The 21,097-nt window shown below is 37.8% G+C and overlaps 1 protein-coding gene across 1 annotated transcript in view; it reads left to right on the top strand.

The window, feature by feature from the left end:
• The window catches only part of ube2h (ubiquitin-conjugating enzyme E2H), a 57,630-nt gene extending 48,946 nt beyond the window's left edge, over positions 1 to 8,684 (top strand). Inside the window, exons 6-7 of the mRNA XM_079552544.1 lie at positions 4,720 to 4,848; positions 8,309 to 8,684. Coding sequence (XP_079408670.1) covers positions 4,720 to 4,848; positions 8,309 to 8,433 — 254 coding nt within the window. The 3' untranslated portion in view covers positions 8,434 to 8,684. The remainder of the gene's footprint in view (positions 1 to 4,719; positions 4,849 to 8,308) is intronic.
• The last annotated feature ends 12,413 nt before the right edge of the window (positions 8,685 to 21,097 follow it).

Genomic DNA, 21,097 nt, shown 5'->3' with positions numbered 1-21,097 from the left:
TGATATAGACTGGTGCTATGGGACTGAAAAAAGCAGAATACCCCCTCTTTAAGGTTGTACATTCTGTCCATTGTGCCCCCCCCCCCTCTGTACATCGTGTTTAAGTGCTTTCTGAGAACACTGCGTCTTCACCGGCGGGCGGGGGGCAGTGGAGGCTACAGAGACCATTGGCCCTAATCTTCTTAGTCAGGGGAGAAGTGGCCACTAATGAGGTAATGTCCTCAGCACAGCAACAAGGTCACAATAGATCCCCCTTCTCCACGGGGCAGCCACTGTCAGCTGCACGGGACGGGACGGGCCCCGAAGGCAGCAGTTGTTCCTGTCTCTCCCTGACATTGTCCCCGAGCTGCCGGCCAGAGCGTCGCAGGATGTGCATGTGTGACACCGGGCGGGAACAGAAACAACAAGTCCACGAAGCAAATGTCAAACGAGCTGCTGGAAAGTTCTGAGGAAGAACTCGAATGCACATCATGATTTAGATTCTGCTGTATGAGTTGGACTGATTGATAGATTCACTGAGTTATTCCTTTGTTTTGGTTGCGGTTTATTATTCTACATTTCATTAACCTAATGTTCACAGTTTCCTGATTCTCTGGGAAAAGCCTGACAGCTGCAGAAGTCGCTCTCTGTGGCTTTTGTTACATAAAAGTATGTGATGATGTCATAATGTCAGGTGGAGGGCGGGGCCAATACAACTCTATAGATACAGACGGCATCTCGTCATAGAAGGGGGCGAATCTTTAGAGAAACACAACTTTTCCCTCTTTTTAGCTATTTTCTGGTGGAATATGAACTTATTTATCACATAAATAAAGTCAGGTGTAAATCGGGCCCATGTGGATATTTTCTCACAGCAGATTGTTCAGTAGAAGTGAAAAAACGGCAGTTGTAGCAAGCGCTAGCTAACCGTTAGCAATAGCCCGATGCTAACATGTAGCATCAAGTTAGCATTCTCCGTTATAAGATAAGATCAGTGGGGGGGTCCGCCCCCTTCACTCTGAAATGAGTACGTGCTAGTGGCAGGCCGTGGTATTGCAGCCAGCAGCCCAAAAAGCCCTTTTTGTCATAGACACTCATGTAAAAGGAGCAGCCTGTAAAATGGTCCACAGGCATCTGGAGTTTCAGACTGAGGCAAATATATTTCTTTAAAATTACTATTTTTAGGACATGGACTTTTTTTCTTCGTAAAAAAATTGTAAAGCATCAAAAATACATTTTTAAAAGTGTTCTAATGACGTGACGTCACCAGGGCCGCAGACGTGCGCGAGCGTGTGCGTGACGACTCATGAACGAGCAGATTCTCCCTCGTGTGATTTAGCGGCTGAAGTCTGAGCTAAACAAATGAACGGACTGGACTAAAAACAAGGATAAACGCGAAATAACGAACATCTCAAGTAAGTTTAGCCAAAAACTAAATACGAAATGTATGATGAATATAGCATGTGTTTATAGCATTGGATTATGGTTAATAAGAAACAACTAGTCTACATGTTATTAAACTCATTTCTGCAAATTAAATAATGGCACTAATAACCTGTAACTGTTTTATTAATTTAAAAAATACTAGCAGCATTTAATGTACTTATGTACTTACACCATTATTTGTGTAAGTAGAATGAAACACAAAAAAATGCATGATTTCTGCATCTGTCCTGGATACAGTACAGTACAGTACAGTACATATAAATGCTATGTAAAAAACATTTTACCAATGAAAATGTAATATAAAACACTTTTGCAGTGCTCATTCTTTGTATTTCAGCCAAACAATTCTAGTTGTGATGTTATACTAGCAAATACAGTGAAGTAACAACTCGATTTTTATCAATTCTACCACAATATCAAGACTTCCAGCACTTACGAAACTTCCCAGAAAAGTGACCGAGCGGAAGTTCATGAGCGCGGCTACGTACGTCCGAAGGGCCGCTAAGCGCCCGGTTGTTCAAAGAGCGGCTAAACTAGCTTTTTAAGCCCCGCACTGACAAACTAACCCCCAAAGTCATCGTAGCATGGTAGCTTATTCGCCTGAAATGGCCTTAAAAAAACATTTTGTGTTTAAAGAACGATGATATTAAGAGATTTGACTTTTTGCGTAATGGCGTCCGCTCCGCTCTGAAGCTTCGTCGGCAGCCGTGCGCGCTCCCGCTGCTTTCACCCACTTGGGCCGTGGGAGCAGAGATACAGGTGACGCGTCATACGGGTACTTTGGGCCGCAATGGCGGACGAAACTGGTTTCATGCGCCACTGAGCACCCCTATGTAAAGAGATAGGAGCTGGGACAGCATGCCTTATCCAGTTTATAATAGATCCATGGATAAGATAAGATGATACTTTATTGATCTCACAGATGGAGAAATTGCATTCATGTATTCATGTATTATTCATGTATTTATGGGCTGTTGAACCTCTTTGCTCCTCCCCATGTCTTTGTATCATTATTTAGTAGAAACTATGTTCACATTTCAGCGTTTGTTAAAGTAGTTTTTGAATAATTAGAGAAAGTTTTCATTTTTTCAAAATTGTTTTCCCCCTTATCTATAGATACAGACGGTATCCCTGGAATCGCCCATATATGGTCATGTTTGAAAACAGTTAAGGGGGAAAACAGTTTGGAGAAAAATCTAAACTTTCTCTAATTATTCAAAAACTACTTTAACAAATGCTGAATTATGAAAATAGTTTCTACTAAATAATGATACAAAGACATGGGGAGGAGCAAAGTGGTTCAACAGCCCATAAATACATAAATAACAGAGAATGCTAACTTGATGCTTCATGCTAGCATCGGGCTAATGCTAACGGTTAGCTAGCACTAGCTATAACTGCCGTTTTTTCACTTCCACTGAACAATCTGCTGTGAGAAAATATCCATATGGGCCCGATTTACACTTGACTTTATTTATGTGATAAATAAGTTCATATTCCACTAGGCAAAAAAAGAGTGAAAAATTGTGTTTCTCTAAAGATTCTATTTTCCCCCTCGGCGAAGCCACGCCCCCTTCTATGACGCGACGCCGTCTGTATCTATGGGAGAAATGCAGTTTTTGTAAGAAATCTCCAAAACGAAAAATGACAAATGTTTTCCCTCATCGGTATCTGATCGTGATCGGATTCAGAAACATCACGCTCATGTTTTCACATATTGTCACCACTTTTTTGACGTTTTTTTGGAGAAATTAATTGGACATTAGTTCATATGAGCCGACAGAGGAGATTATGAAGTTTGTGACAGTTTTTGTTTCACGTGGATTCCTCCAGTAATGACTGAGATATGAGCCAAAAAACAAAGACATAAATATGCATTTTGTTGCCATAGTTACCATCAGTTGCTCCACCTCAATGTTAAACTATTGGCTCTTTAGAATGTTGTGATGTCACGTGAACGCTACCTATATGGAGTTAATACAAATTGATTACATGTTCGATCAAAACATACAGTTCTGCTCATAAATGTACAGCCGTGCGGATTGTAAAAGTCTGGTTTAAACCCGGCCCTCAGAAAACTATAGCTGACCAGCCCTTTTATTCTCCTTATGTGCCATTTACTCGTTTGGAATGGCCTCAACAGTGCCCCCTTGTAGGGTAAAGCAGAATTACAGTACATTCCCTTAACCTCTTTACCCCCGCCTTATTCTCCATTTCAGCTTTACCCAAATCTAAAAGCTGCTTATAAATAGAGACAAAACGATGATGAAAATGCAACAATAAAGCAACAAAAGAGCGACAAGAATATGACAAAAAAAATAGATGAAAAAGAGACAAAAACATGACAAAAAACAATGAAGAATTGGAAAAAAACATGACAAAAAAGAAGAAAAAAAACATGACAAAAAAGAAGGAAAAAAATGACAAAAAAGAAGGAAAAAAATGACAAAAAAGCGATGAAAAAGTGAAAAAACATGACCGAAAAAAGATGAAAAAGTGACGAAAAAGTGACTAAAATATGACAAAAAAACTATGAAAAAGTGACAAAATCATGACAAAAAAAACAATGAAAAAGTGACAAAAAAATGATGAAAAAGTGACAAAAACATGACCAAAAAAATGATGAAAAAGTGACAAAAACATGACCAAAAAAATGATGAAAAAGTGACAAAAACATGACCAAAAAAATGATGAAAAAGTGACAAAAACATGACCAAAAAAATGATGAAAAAGTGACAAAAACATGACCAAAAAAAAGATGAAAAAGTGACAAAAACATGACAAAAAAATGATGAAAAAGTGACAAAAAAATGATGAAAAAGTGACAAAAACATGACCCAAAGAATGATGAAAAAGTGACAAAAAAGTGACAAAAACATGACCAAAAACGATGAAAAAGTGACAAAAAAATGATGAAACAACATGAAAATATGACACACAAAATAAAAATGTGGTGAAAATGTGACTAAAGTGAATATGGAAACACACACAAAAAACACGAAGCAAAAAGTGACCAAAATGTGACCCAAAAAAAAAGACAAGACGGAAGCAATGTGAGGAAAAAGATCAGTTTAGATGACTTTTGTTTGCAAATGAGGCTTTACTCTGGCCTATAAGCTGTATCCTTTTAGATTTGGGTAAAGGAGAAAATGTGCTTGGTTAAGGCGGGGGTTAAGAGGTTAAAGCTGAGGCATCCTCCTTTCGATGCAGAACGGGGCAGTGTGGTTTGATGAATCTTGATTGTTTTATGTGTGGAGTTAATGTTTAAAGACGGCGCTGTCGTTGTTTTTCCAGATCTCACCAACATCTTCGAGTCGTTCTTGCCGCAGCTGCTGGCGTACCCGAACCCCATCGACCCCCTGAACGGAGACGCAGCCGCCATGTACCTGCACCGGCCCGAGGAGTACAAGCAGAAAATCAAAGGTGCTCGTCACCACACTCATCTCTCATTTTTCAGAGGTGACATCGTTTAAAATGGAGGAGAGCGAGAGAAGGCAGATTCATCCTGATTGGACCTGAAAGCCACTCTCGAGTTTGCACAGTGACAAGAGGGAGAAAAGGACTTCGACAGTAATTGATCGTGAGGCGCCTCGTTTTAGAAGTGCATAAAACCCGTCTACAATATTTGAATCCTTTAGTTGTCGTCTGTCAGCTCCGGCAGCAGCAGAGCCTCTACGTCAGGCCCGGGGGCTAAATCCGGCCCTCCAGCACAGAATCTCTGGCCCTCAAGGTGATTTTGAGAAACATAACGACTCAAATCAGAAAGTACTTTAACATTTTTAGGGTTAAATGGGAGAAATACTGTCAATACATCCGATTAGGTCACATCATTTGTAGAAAGTGCACTGGAAAAAATAAATACAAAGTTATAGAAGGAATGACAGAAACCTACTTGAATTAAAGGAACAGGCCACCGTTTTTCCCACACTGAGATATGTTCTTACCTGAGCTTTGACGAGTTCTTTAGGACCTGTCTGATCTTCAGTCACGTAAACACAGCGCAGACGGCGTTAGCATTTAGCCTCTCCCTCTCTCCTCTATAGCTCCAAAACAGGTCAAGATAGAAGCTACCAAGCTCTTCCACGTTTTCCCTATTTAAATATGGTTACGTGAAGTGTTCCACTACAAAGTATAATTACACAAAACTAAACAATGTGGATTTTCTAAGCGGATAAAAGGGGGGACTATATTGTAAGGCGTAATAATACCAGGAGTAGTTTGGCGTCTGCACAGTAAAGTGAAGATTACACTGCAAAAAGTCAATATCAAGCATTGGCTTAAATGACTTGAATTGAGGAAATGTATCTTGTTTTGAGCGGTTTTCACTCATTTAGACACTTTTCCTGATCGGACCAAGTTTCCTTTGCTTGTTTGAGGACATTTCAGACCAGTTCTAGGGTAAATCTCGCTTGAAATAAGAAAGTAAAATTGCCAATGAGATCAGACCAATTTTCTTTCCCCATTGGCAAAGAAAATGACCTGAAATAAGGACGAAATGTATCGAAACGAGTCAGAAACATCTCAGAACAAGTGAAATAATCCAGGACAAATGCCCAACTACTTCCTAACTCGTCAAAACAGATAAAATTTGGATTATTGTGCTCAAATTCAGATGTTTATACTGATCTAGTTAATTACTTTTTGCAGTGTAATCTTCACTTTACTGCGCGGATTTCGAACTACTCCTGGTATTATTACGCCTTACAATATAGTCCCCCCTTTTATCCGCTTAGAAAATCCACATTGTTTAATTGTGTGTAATTATACTTTGTAGTGGAACACTTCACGTAACCATATTTAAATAGGGAAAACGTGGAAGAGCTTGGTAGCTTCTATCTTGACCTGTTTTGGAGCTGTTGTTGTTTGACTATTACTTCCACCATAAATGCATTGAAGATCAGGGCCGTGGGAAGATATTTTGGCTAGGGGGTGCTGAGAGACAAGATTGCCCCCCCAAAACGCTATTTCTTTGCTTATTTCCTATTTATTTAACCCCTTAACTCCCGCCTGAACCGAGCACATTTTCTCCAGTTTGGCTTTACCCCAAGTCCAAAAGCTTCTGGATAAAAGGTGGGAAAATAGCAACAAAACTGAGACGAAAACAATGATGGAAATGTGACAATGAAGTGACGAAAAATTGATAAAAAACTGAAGAAAAAATTGATTAAAAAATGACAAAAATTTGATACAAAATTTACAAAAAATGACAAAAATGTGACAAAATGTGACAAAAATTTGATAAAAAATTTTTCGAAAAAATTACAAAAATGTGACAATTTTTTTTCCAGAAATGTGACAAAAAATGACAAAAAATGTGACAAAAAATGTGACAAAAAATGACAAAAAATGACAAAAAATGTGACAAAAAATGTGACAAAAAATGACAAAAATGTGACAAAAAATGACCAAAAATGTGACAAAAAATGTGACAAAAAATGACAAAAAATGTGACAAAAAATGTGACAAAAATGTGACAAAATGTGACAAAAAATGACAAAAATTTGATTAAAAATTTTTCGAAAAAATGACAAAAATGTGACAATTTTCCCCCCAGAAATGTGACAAAAAATGTGACAAAAAAATGACAAAAATGTGACAAAAAATAACAAAAAATGTGACAAAAATATGACAAAAATGTGACAAAAAATGACAAAAAATGTGACAAAAAATGTGACAAAAAATGACAAAAAATGACAAAAAATGTGACAAAAAATGTGACAAAAAATGACAAAAAATGTGACAAAAAATGACAAAAATTTGATTAAAATTTTTTCGAAAAAATGACAAAAATGTGACAATTTTTTCCCCAGAAATGTGACAAAAAAATGACAAAAATGTGACAAAAAATAACAAAAAATATGACAAAAAAATGACAAAAATGTGACAAAAAATGACAAAAATGTGACAAAAAATGTGACAAAAAATGACAAAAATGTGACAAAAAATGACAAAAAATGTGACAAAAAATGACAAAAATGTGACAAAAAATGACAAAAAATGTGATGAAATGTGACAAAAAATGACAAAAATTTGATTAAAAAAATTTCGAAAAAATGACAAAAATGTGACAATTTTTCCCTCAGAAATGTGACAAAAAATGTGACAAAAATGTGACAAAAAATGTGACAAAAAATGACAAAAAAATGACAAAAAATGTGACAAAAAATGACAAAAAATGTGACAAAAAAATGACAAAAATGTGACAAAAAATGACAAAAAATGTGACAAAAAATGTGACAAAAAATGACAAAAAATGACAAAAAATGTGACAAAAAATGTGACAAAAAATGACAAAAAATGTGACAAAAAATGACAAAAATGTGACAAAATGTGACAAAAAATGACAAAAATTTGATTAAAAAATTTTCGAAAAAATGACAAAAATGTGACAATTTTTTCCCCAGAAATGTGACAAAAAATGTGACAAAAAAATGACAAAAATGTGACAAAAAATAACAAAAAATGTGACAAAAAAATGACAAAAATGTGACAAAAAATGACAAAAATGTGACAAAAAATGTGACAAAAAATGACAAAAATGTGGCAAAAAATGACAAAAATGTGACAAAAAATGACAAAGAAGTTACAAAAATGAGTTGAACGCCAAACAAAAAAATGATGGAAAAAAAATCTGACGACGTGAGGAAAAAGATCCCCTCGGTTCAGGCGGGAGTTAAGAGGTTAATATTGCCTGTAATGCACAGACGATCCACCAGGGGGTTCTGCAGCGCCCTCAGCACCCTGGGTTCCCACGGCCTTGTTGAAGATGAATCCATCGAAGAGGCGGATGGTTTCGAAACAGGAGAGGAGCTGTCGTCCCCGGACTTGGAAACAAAACAAAACAAAAACAACCTAACCCTGTCTTCTCTCTCTCGCCCCCCAGAGTACATTCAGAAATATGCAACGGAGGAGGCCCTGAAGGAGCAAGAGGAGGGCGCGGGCGACTCCTCCTCCGAAAGCTCCATGTCGGATTTTTCAGAAGACGAGGCGCAGGACATGGAGTTGTAGTAATCACCTTGAACCCCCCCCCCCACAGAGACTATATTTGATTTCCTAACCATGAGAAAAGCAGACTTATAATATTCATATTTAAACAAGTTGATTTTTTTTTTTTTATTGTTATTATTATTATTATTATTATTACTAAACAAGGACTTTTATGGATATCTAGCCTTCTGGTTTTGTTTGAGAGACACCATTTTCTCCCGTTCTTTAGCTTTCTCTCCCACTTTCTTTCACACAAATGCAGCTTTGTCACAGGTTCTCCGCATTTCGAAGGTGTGTCGCCTATAGCGTTAGCCAGAGAAACCCCCCAATTTCTCATTTCTTCCAGGGATACGGCAGATTTTTAAATATTAAACCTATATGAAACCTATTGTTTTTTATCTCCAATTTGTAGCCCCCTCCAAAAACATATATATATATCCTGCTTAAGCATCGTATAAAGTCTGAAGGGGAAAGTTACTGAGCGGCGTCGTCAGCGGTGGGTCTTGAAATGTATATAAAGAATCGATGTTGAATGCTGTGAGTGTCTTTATGATTTAAAAAAGACCCTTTAAACTTTGAGATCGACATATAAGACCACAGACGAGAGGCGTTCAAAGGAGGGGCCACTCTGGGGATTTATTTTGACCTGTCGTGAGAGAAATATGGCCGCTCGGTTTGTGCTTTTGGTCAATTATTTATTGAATTCTTCAGTGGTTTGAGTCTGTCGTTACAAAAAAAAGAAAAAGCTGTGTTATTGAGGCGTTAGCGCTCCACGATCTGAACTGGCTCTGGCATCGACCCCCCGTAGTGCTGGGGTTTTCCAAATCAAACTTAAAGGGATGTTTCAGGGTTTTTGACACTCATTTCCAGAGCGTTGTTGATTTCTGGAGATTTTTTGTTTTAATTTAAATTCATGCAGTCTTTATATTTGAAGAGTTTAGTGGTGCTAGGCTAGTGCTAGGCTAGTGCATGTCTATGGTAACTAGTCGCCTGCATTAAAAACCTCTTCAAAATCATGGGTTCGTCCTCCAAACGTTGCCATGTCTGATTTGTAGAAGCTCCTTTGTGAATTCCATGTGTAGTAATGGCGGCCGCAGGTAAACAAACTACTGTAGATCCGGTAACCGAGCAGATCACTCCGCCGCTGCGTAGCTACAACCAGGAAGCTGCTCAAATATGAGTTCTTTTAAAGCAGTAAGTAACATGTTTACCTTAGTCAAAGTGATATTTCTGACGACTAAAATTGGACTAAAACTAAATTAAAAGTTTCTCATGAGACTAAAACTGTGACTAAAATGTCCAGATATTTTAGTCGACTAAAATAAGACTAAATAAAAATGAAAAGGAGAGACTAAAATCATCCAAACTTGTATTGAGCGTCTGAAAGAGCCTCAGATCATGTAAATTCTCTGCCAAAGGATCAGCTCTGAGCTTTGTTCATGTGGAGCAGCTCCATGAAGCAGAGGAACAACATTAAATATGATTAGAATGAATATTATCAATGCAAAGTCCACTAAATTAGACTTAATTTTAGTCGACTAAAACTAGACCAAAATAACTAAATCTCGACTAAAATTAAATTACATTTTAGTCAAAAGACTAAAACTAAAATAAAATGTGTTGTCAAAATGAACACTGGTCCCTGTGGGGGTAATACAAGTGTTAGTGGTACGACTGGAGGGTCTTTCATCTCCCCCTGGTGTCTCTGGACGGAAAACCATGTTTGCAACTTGTCTGCCATGAAGCTAACAGGCTAATGGGCAGAGCTAACTGCGGGCTAGCATCACTTTAAACAGCATTTACAGCAACGTTTGAGTGAAAAAAAAACATTTCCATTGTATTTCTCTCCTTTTTCCTTTTCTGTCAGCGTGGTATTTACTCTCACGGACAATTAATAAGTTAAAAAATCGCGACTTGCTGCGAAACCTGCAGTTGCGCTTGCGGCCTCTAGTGGGAAGAGTTACTTAGTGCTGCTTTAAATGCAAAATGGTTTTATTTCAAAAAGTATTCAGTCAACACAGACATTTATATGGGTCGTCTGGTGTTGTAAGTGATTTGCTTCAGGTGCTCTGTGTCAGACTGTTTTTAATGCAGGCTACCAGTTAGCATAGACATAGCCTAGCACTAGCCTAGCGCCGCTAAACTCTTCAAATACAAGGACTGCATGAATAATAATTAAAAAACTTTCTGGATAACTAGGAAATGAGGCCCTATGTCAAAAATCCTGACACATCCCTTTCAATATTACCCATTGAATGTATCACCTTTTCACACAATCGAAAGAGACATTTCTAAATCCAAATAAAAGGACTGAGCAGAGACAAAACAAAAGATAAAAGCCAGGACTAAAACGGAGCTAAACGTAGGATCTAACTCCCTGAAATGTGGCTTAAGCTTCTGGGCCTGTGAGTTAAACATAATAACACTCACTTATTAGACTGACAGAGCAGCAACAGCATGTGAGCAAACCTCTTCAGCCAATCGTATATAAAACACTGCAATAATCTATCTTAAAGCGTTACTCTTTAAACCCAGTGACCGAGCAAACGTGGGGGAATGCCTGTTTTATCAAATCGCATCGACAGAATGAGCCAGACGTGGCCAAATAAGCCATTTACCGAGTCAGAATGAAGCCTTATTCGTTCGTTTGATTCTAATAACGAGATATCTGCACCACTAATAAGAGTCTAGTATATATAATAAGGTCCAAATCAGTCCCTGAACGAATCCCTCTTTGCTCTGGTATCGACAGCCATATGGTTAGAGTGCGTCTGGGCTGTGGCTTAGCACGTAAAACAAAGTATTTTTCTACTCCTTATTTCTTGTACATTCAGGCTTATGTAAATATGCCATCTTCCCTTGTACAGCGATCAGAAACGCAGCCTCAACTCTTCGGATTTTCTTCGGTAAAGCGAGTTGAGTTATTGTTTTGATTTGATTTGAGCGTCCACATCTAGATCACCCGGCTTGTTTCGAGAGGAAGGGTTCAGCTATTCCAGCGCAAACAAACGGGAGGATAAAATATGAAATCCGTCTAAATTCAGAAGTTTTTTTTAGCTAGTGTCTGATAAACTTTTCCCAGGCAACCTCCGAAAATGTGACGACTCTTTAGATTAGATCGTGGTGGCGGGTTTCTTTCTCTTTTCTCTGTGCCTCCTTCACCGGAAAACAAAGTGAGCCTCGTTTTTAACCCAACGTCGACATCAGCAGTCAAACAACAAAGACAAGCACACGTTTCACGATATAAAGTGTTTAGTTTAGGAGTCGAGGGAGCCGGGGGGTGGGTGGAGTAGCAACAAAAAAGAAAAAAGAAAGAGATAAATGTTAGAGTAATCGATGAGAAATGCACTAGTCACGCTTATATGTCTTTGCAGTGCTCACTCCAGGGCAGTAGGGGGCGGTGTGTGGGTGTGCCGTCAATGCCACTGACTGGAGAAAGGTTTGTCCCCGTTGTGTTGCTCTACAGGTGGTGTGTTCGGATTCAAATGTCGTATTTTATGAGCGCCCGGTTATTTAGGCACCCGTGACCCTTGATTAAACTGATTTTTGCTTCTACTTTGAAGTGTTTTATTCTGCAGATAGATACAGACGACAGCGCGGTAAACAAGGAGACGGAACTGAGGAAAAGCTCTCATTGGAGTCACATTTCCCCCACGTTTTTAACCTGTTAACGCTCACCTGAACGGAGCACATTTTCTCCAGTTTGGCTTTACCCTAATGTAAAAGTTCTTGAGAAAACAATAGCCACAAAAACGAGATTTAAATGATGCAAATACAACAAAAATGTGGCTAAAAAAAGTGACAAAAATGTAGAAAAAAGTGACAAAAATTCAATGAAAAGGTGTCAAAAAATTAGAAAAAATGGACAAAAATGTGGCAAAAAAAGTAAAAAAAAAAAATCTGTGAAAAAGTTAAAAGAAAAAGGACAAATGACAAAAATGTGGTCAAAAAAGTGACACAAATTTAGAAAAAAGTGACAAAAATTCAATGAAAAAGTGTCAAAAAATTAGAAAAAATGGACAAAAATGTGGCAAAAAAGTGAAAGAAAATTCTACGAAAAAATGACAATTTTGAAAAAGGTGACAAAAATTGGACAAAAATGTGGCAAAAAAGTAAAAAAAAAAATCTGTAAAAAAGTAACAAAAAAAATAGAAAAAGGACAAATAAGTGACAAACATGGACAAAAAAGTGAAAGAAAATTTGACGAAAAAGTGTCAACAATTTTGAAAAAAGTGACAAAAATTGGACAAAAATGTAGCAAAAAAGTAAAAAAAAAATCTGTAAAAAAATTAGAAAGAAAGGGACAAATAAGTGACAAAAATGTGGCCAAAAAAGTGACACAAATTTAGAAAAAAGTGACAAAAATTCAATGAAAAAGTGTCAAAAAATTAGAAAAAATGGACAAAAATGTGGCAAAAAAGTGAAAGAAAATTCTACGAAAAAATGACAATTTTGAAAAAGGTGACAAAAATTGGACAAAAATGTGGCAAAAAAGTAAAAAAAAAAATCTGTAAAAAAGTAACAAAAAAAATAGAAAAAGGACAAATAAGTGACAAACATGGACAAAAAAGTGAAAGAAAATTTGACGAAAAAGTGTCAACAATTTTGAAAAAAGTGACAAAAATTGGACAAAAATGTAGCAAAAAAGTAAAAAAAAAATCTGTAAAAAAATTAGAAAGAAAGGGACAAATAAGTGACAAAAATGTGGCCAAAAAAGTGACACAAATTTAGAAAAAAGTGACAAAAATTCAATGAAAAAGTGTCAAAAAATTAGAAATAAGTGACAAAAATGTGGCAAAAAAGTAAAAAAAAAAAATCTGTAAGAAAAAAAAAAAAGGACAAAAAATTGACAAAAATTTGGCCAAAAAAAGTGACAAAAATGCAACAAAAATACTTTAAAAAGTCACGGCAACAACGATAAGGTGTTTCACTGGCCTATAGGCTGCAAGCTTCAGTCGAGAAGCTTTAAGATTTGGGTAAAGCTGAACTGGAGAGAGAGTGCTGGGTTAAGGCGAGGGGTCAGAGGTTAAGCCGTTTTCATATTACACACACACATAAAGTCAAGCCAAAACTGTGTCAATATGGATGTTTTTATTCAGTAGAAGCAGAAAAAAAAAAAAAAACGCACTTGTTGCTCACGTTAGCGTATGTAGCATAAAGCTAGCGTAGCTTCCTGGTTAGCATTAGTATTTTGTTGAACCACTTTGCTCTCTGTATTTTTATTTGAAATTCAGCGTTTGTTTGAAGCAATGGCGGAGAAACGGGAGGAAGTTCTTTTTTTTCCTCTCTTTGTTTTCCCTCCACCTGCTTCGAACGTGACCATATACGGGCAAAGATGGCGTCTGTATCTATACTTTGCACTTTCACGCGAGTAAATATTCGAGCGACTTGTCCTTGTGTTGGAGTTTTCTGTCCCTTTTCTCGAGCACTTTCAACTCCAAGTCTGGTCGCACGGTAAAAGACACAAAAAAAGAGTCTCAGGTTCGATTCCCGGACCGAGCGGGGCCTTTGGCTTTCATCAAGGTATCAGAAGGTGGTCGATTTGAGTCCAGTCTGAACACATGCCGTCTTTGTGCCCATGAGCAAGACGTTTTATCCCTGTTGCTACGACTTCTGGCACAGTAATTTGGCTGTTAATGAGGCCATGAAAGTCACCATGATGTGGAAAAAGTTTACATCCAAAAGCACCAACAATATATCAGGTTTTCGTGTTACTGACCTGAATTCGAGCAGTGCTTTGTACAAATCAGTGTTAATTTCGTCGACTAAAATGTCTTAATTTTAGTCAAAGTGATATTTTTGTGACTAAAATTGGACTAAAACTAAATTAAAAGTTTCTCATGAGACTAAAACTGTGACTAAAATGTCCAGATATTTCAGTCTAAACTAAAATCAGACTAAATAAAACTGAAAAGGAGAGACTAAAATCATCCAAACTTCTATTGAGCGTCTGAAAGAGCCTCAGATCATGTAAATTCTCTGTTAAAGGATCAGCTCTGAGCTTTGTTCATGTGGAGCAGCTCCATGAAGCAGAGGAACCATATTAAGGCGAGACACTGCAGGTGAATAGGGAAAAAATGTATATTTACAGATTTCAATTTGAAACTGTTGCTGTCGATCACTGGCATAAATGTGAGAAAAAAATCCATGGCAAGTTTTCTGTCATTTCATCTTTTCATATAAGAACAAGGTGTTTTATGCCTAAAAATGCCCCAAATTTCACATCTTTTCGGCGACAAAATCTGAATAATGGATAGAGCTACATTCAAATGTATGGTTTCATTTTATTGATGAATGAGTTACCGAGACTTTCTCAGAGCGGATTTTGGATATTAGGCTGTTTTTAGTGTAAAAATGTAATTTTCGCCTCATTTTTTGACATTCAAAACTCAATAAATGGGGCTTAAGGGATTAAATAATAAAAAATCCCTCTGAAAAAATCTTCCAAATATTGTTCAGTCCAAGGCTGGAAAATGTGAAGTCTTTAGGTCCGACTGACGTGGACATAGTGTCGCCACAATGACAGAAAAATGTGTTTGGAGAAAAAGGCCCTTGAAATTGTGTTCTCCCATATAAGTCTATGGGGGAACATTGAATCAGCGCAATATTTAAACATGTTTTTGTGAACATTAGGCGTATTTTCTGTTTCCGGGTGAAAGCTTGTATGTTCAGAGACCAATTTGGCCCAAAACCTGAAAACTGAAATAATTGAGATTTGCCTGTAGTGTCTCTCCTTAAGTATGATTATAATGAATATTATCAATGCAAAGTCCACTAAATTTACTTGCAATTTTAGTCGACTAAAACTAGACTAAAATTGAAAAAAAATATGTCAAAATTAACACGTGTAGTAACGCCGGCCACAGTTAAACAAACTACTGTAGATCCGGTAACATCGCAGATCACTCCGCCGCTGCATAGCTACAACCAGGAAGCTGCTCAAATATAAGTTATTTTAAATGCAAAATGGTTATATTTCAAAATGTATTCAGTCGACACAGACATTTATATGGTTAGTCTGGTGTTATAAGTGATTTTCCTCAGGTGCTCTGTGCTCAGACTGTTTTTAATGCAGGCTACTAGTTACCATAGACATGCACTAGCCTAGCACTAGCCTAGCACCGCTAAACTCTTCAAATATAAGGACGGCATGATTTAAAAAATACATATATCTCCAGAAATCAACAACACTCTGGATAACGAGGAAATGAGGCTCAAAAATCCTGAAACATCCCTTTAAGTTTTCTTGTACAGTGACGGTAAATCATTTGCAGTAAACCGTCAAAGTCGACACATACCAGGGTTTCCTGCAGGGCATCGAAAAGTATTTAAAGTCATTGAATGAAATGTCAAAACTCAAACTGGCTTCAGGATTACAAGTCTTGGAAAATAATGACGTCACAACTAACACTGATAACTGAAAAGCACATGAAAAAAAGACAATTTGAGGACAGAAAGCTACTCTACCCACCTCTCCATGTTAGCAGCAGTCGTCCTTTATAGCTTTAGTTTCTCTGGGCGGTGACTTGAACTAAACATGCTGATATATAAGTGGCTGTACAGTTTCACATAGAGAGTAGAGATAGTTTTGTACGAGAATAGCATTCACGCTCCCTGTGGTCGGTGTCCTTTCTGTATAATGAAGATGTTATGACTTCCAGACCAGAACAACACAAAGGAAATACACTGAAAATATCATTTGAATTCAGTTTTAGTTTAGTTTCTCCCTCCCCCCCAAAGCCAAGACATTAATTTTAACCTGACTTAAACTTGAAACATTGAGTAAATTGAAAAATAATGGCGATGTCTAGCCAAGGCCGTGGGAACCCAGGGTGCTGAGGGCGCTGCAGCTCCCCCTGGTGGATATAGTTTGTGAACTGCAGGCAGTATTAACCACTTAACTCCCACCTGAAGCGAGGACATTTTCTCCAGCTTTACCCCCAGTCCAAAAGCTTCTGGAAAAACGGTGTGAAAATATTGACAAAAAAGTGAGAAAAAATGGACGAAAAATTGAGAAAAAATGGACGAAAAAGTGATTAGAATTTGACCAAAAAATGCGAATAATTTGATGAAAAATTTACAAAAAATGACAAAAAAGTGAGAAAAATTGACGAAAAATTGACGAAAAATAGACAAAAATTGACATAAATTTGACATAAAAGTGAGAAAAAATGGACGAAAAATTTAGAAAAAATGGACAAAAAATGGAGAGAAAAATGGACGAAAAAGTGATAAGAATTTGACAAAAAAATGCGAATAATTTGATGAAAAATTTACAAAAAATGACAAAAATGGACACAAATTTGACAAAAAAAGTGAGAAAAATTTGACAAAAAATTTAGAAAAAAATAACAAAAAATTTAGAAAAAAGTGACGAAAAAGTGACAAAAAAATGACAAAAATTGACGAAAAATTGGGGAAAAATGGACGAAAAAGTGATAAGAATTTGACAAACAAATGCGAATTATTTGACGAAAAAGTGACCAAAAAGTCACAAAAATTTGACAAAAATGAGATGACTGTCTGACAAAAAAAGTGCTGGAAAAAAATCTGACGTGAGGAAAAAGATCCATTTAGTTTTGTAGGTCTTTCAAATGAGGCGTTACACTGGCCTGCAGGATTTGGGTAAAGCTGAACTGGAGAAAATGCTCTCGGTTCAGGCGGGAGTCAAGAGGTTAATAAATAGGATTTATGCACAGAAAAAGTATTTTGGGGGTAAATTTAGTCCCTCAGCGCCCCCGAACTAAAACATCTTCCCACGGCTCTGTATCGAGCTCACAACCTCTGGCCCCCAAGATGAGTTTGAGAAATATTATTGGGCAAATAAAAGATGAAATACTTGTTGAAGTCTAAAAATGCGAGAAATAGTGTCAGTATTTGAATGTCCTGTCAGAACGTCCCGCTTGGTCGTGTATAATGTTACACAGTGATTCTCTGCTGGCGGGTCGGGACCCAAAAGTGGGTCGCGAGTCTATTGGGAACTTTTATTCAATATTTTCCATCTGAAACTGCACGGAAACACTAACTAATGAATGTTATTGGGTTGTTTTGATCATAATTTCAGTCTTAACCAGCGCTTGATTTGTAAATGAGTATTTTCAGGTTTGGTCTGATGTGATGGATCGGGGGAACACTCTCATTAGACACCATTACTGCAAAAAGTAATGAACTAGATCAGTATAAACATCTCAATTTGAGCACAATAATCCACATTTTAGTTGTTTTGACTTGTTAAGAAGTTGTTGGGCATTTGTCCTGGATTATTTCACTTGTTCTGAGATGTTTCTGACTCGTTTCGATATATTTCGTCCTTATTTCAGGTCATTTTCTTTGCCAATGGGGAAAGAAAATTGGTCTTATCTCATTGGCAATTTTACTTTCTTATTTCAAAGCGAGATTTACCCTAGAACTGGTCTGAAATGTCCTCAAACGAGCAAAGGAAACTCGGTCCGATCAGGAAAAGTGTCTCAATGAGTGAAAACCGCTCAAAACAAAAAACATTTCCTCAATTCAAGTCATTTAAACCAATGCTTGATATTCACTTTTTGCAGTGCATCAGATACTTTTTTTGCCGGATCCTCCAAAACATTTCCCGGATCCTTTACCCAGAATAAAATTTAATCCAGAAACGGGAGATCAAATGAAGCACTGGTCTTAACCTGTGAACTGCCACCTTAGGGTTCGGGTTAACCACTATTTCTATCCAAATCTCGAAGCGTATTGACTGGAGAGCTCACAGCCTGTATGCCGGTGTGATGCCTCATTTGAAAGCCAAGACCTTCTAGTGTCTGAAAATATGTGTGAGATCTGTGCGAGTGAAACACGACTTACGTAACATTAACCTTAGTCATGTCCTGATTAGAGTTCACTAACCCAACCCTCGCTCCCTGATCAGGCAGGTTTCATTCATTTAAAAATGCAACAACAGCATTTAGCATGACTGAAAAGGAGCGGAAAGAAGTAAAAACTTATAATGTCTGCACCTAATTAACACAAAATCATTTACAGTTCCAGCTCATTTAAATGTTAAACTGTCTCATGCAGCAACACAAAACACAAAATACATAAATAAAGTTGATCTGCTTCTTAAACACATCAATGGACTTAGAAGTTTTAACTTTACAATCAACACTGTTCCACAGAGCGACATCTTTCCTTTGCTGCCGATTGAAACCTTTTAGTTCAGATCTGCTTTTTCTCTTATTGAATCTGTTTTGTAAATTATTTGGTAAACTTTCCAGGTGAGCTTTATACGTGGTTTTTAAAAGGTTAAACTCTACTAATTCACAAAATGTCAGGCAGGTGACAGGGTAATCGGAAATCTGCGGCTTGTTCAACAAAAACGTGCCTGGAAAATACAATATTTTATGCGATGTATGACAGATGACAGTTTTATTTGGGTCCTGGGCTCGTCGTCCGGGGGTGATGGCGGGTCCCGAAAGCCACCGGAGAACCACTGATGTAAAACATGCAGAGAATAGTTCTTTACTTTCGGCTACAGCAGGGGTGCCCTCGGCCTCTTGCTGTATCGGTGATGAGACCAGAGATGGAACTTTTTATCTGCAATGTAATAATTCTATACAATTCTAACCGAACAACTAACATTTTACTGTGAGACTGAGCTGGAATGAAGGTTTTAAAGGAACAGGCCACCGTTTCTACATACTGAGATATGTTCTTACCTGAGCTTTGACGAGTTCTTTAGGACCTGTCTGATCTTCAGTCACGTAAACACAGCGCAGACGGCGTTAGCATTTAGCCTCTCCCTCTCTCCTCTATAGCTCCAAAACAGGTCAAGATAGAAGCTACCAAGCTCTTCCACGTTTTCCCTATTTAGATATGGTTACGTGAAGTGTTCCACTACAAAGTATAATAGAGTTCGGGAATGTCCACAGTTACCATGGAGATCCGACATCTTTGCAGCTGTTAGCATACATTTCCATTGACTAACATTAGCTAAAACAGTATAAAAAGTGGAGAAAAAAAGCTGAGGGAGGACTCCGTTAGCTGCTGAGTTACTGCTGGTAAATACATCGAACACACTGTGGGGTCAAAGTGTTTTAATGTGAACAACAACTCCAGTACTTTAACTTTTAAAATCTCCATTAGTTTATAATTGCTGCTAATCCCATAATGCTTAGCGATATGACATCACATTCCCGAACTCTATTACACAAAATTAAACAATGTGGATTTTCTAAGCATCCGTGAAGTGAAGATTACTGTGCGGATGCCAAATTACTCCTGGTATTATCACGTCTTACAATATAGTTCCCCTTTTATCCGCTTAGAAAATCCACATTGTTTAATTTTGTGTAATTATTCTTTGTAGTGGAACACTTCACGTAACCATATTTAAACAGGGAAAACGTGGAAGAGCTTGGTAGCTTCTATCTTGACCTGTTTTGGAGCTATAGAGGAGAGAGGGAGAGGCTAAATGCTAACGCCGTCTGCGCTGTGTTTACGTGACTGAAGATCAGACAGGTCCTAAAGAACTCGTCAAAGCTCAGGTAAGAACATATCTCAGTATAGAAAAACGGGGGCCTGTTCCTTTAAACTTACATAAAGGTGTGGGGCACAATTTAAACCTCTGCTAGTCGAAGGTTTTGCGGCACTAACCCCCGATCTACGGCCCTTCACCTTTTTGGGAATGATGAAAATCCACGACGCAAACTCGCCTCCTCCTGCTCTAAACTTCCTGAATCCAAGTCAGCCTAACTCATAGATGTGTCTTTTCCTTTTTCGCAGTACGTTTTATACACACCGACTCCTGCTAAACCTGCCCTTCAGAGCCATAGCGCCCCCCGTAGGTGAATGCGCGCACACCCCCCGCCCGCTCACACACTGGATGTAGTCGACCTCCTCGCGACGGGACATTCGCTCGTATTGCACAAAGGCGGCGGCGCGACCCTACGTTCCCCCCCCCCACCTCCACCTCCACCTGGCCACTTCTCGTGCACTTGCATGCTTTGGAGTGAGGATGCTCCGGTGCACACTTCCACTCTGCCGATATAGTGCCCCCTGCTGGCTCATAGGACGCGTTCGTGACACGTTTAGTTTAGTTCAGAATCGTGAAACGCTTTGGCTGAAATGCAGATGTTCTGAGCCTGAGATTTGCACATTAGCCGGCTGAAAATATGGTTTGACCCCCAAAAAAATAGCGACATAAGGTTTTTTTTCAATGGTTTTCTGTAGTGTCCGGTGTGCTTATTAATTAAAAAGTATTGATACTAATTTGCATATGTTAAAGGAAGGCGAGGCAGCAATTATCAACACAAAAGGATGATTTGTTTCTTTGTTTTGAACCAAAACAGTCGCAACAGCAAAGGATTGAACTGAGCCGGGCTGATCGTCCTGGTTTAGGTTCTGTTTGTCATTGAAGTTTTAATTTGAAATGTTGTTTGTGTGTTTAATTTCACATTAACATTGTTTAATTAACCAGTTAAAGTGATATGATTTTAATGGAGCAGTTAACCCCTTAACTCCCACCTGAATCGAGCACAGTTTCTCCAGTTTGTGAAAAAGCAAAAAAACTGAGACGAAAACAATGATGGAAATGTGACAAAATAGTGGCAAAAATGTCATAAGAAATGGACAAAAAATGGTCGAAAAAGTGGCAAAAATTTGACCTAAAAATTTGACCAAAAAATTACAAAAAATTAACAAAAAAAAGACAAAAAATGGC

The sequence above is a fragment of the Gobius niger genome (assembly GCF_951799975.1).
Source record: "Gobius niger genome assembly, chromosome: 2".
NCBI classification, from domain to species: Eukaryota; Metazoa; Chordata; class Actinopteri; order Gobiiformes; family Gobiidae; genus Gobius; species Gobius niger.
The sequence above is the reverse complement of the archived record's forward strand: the minus strand, read 5'-3'. Positions and strand labels throughout refer to the sequence as shown.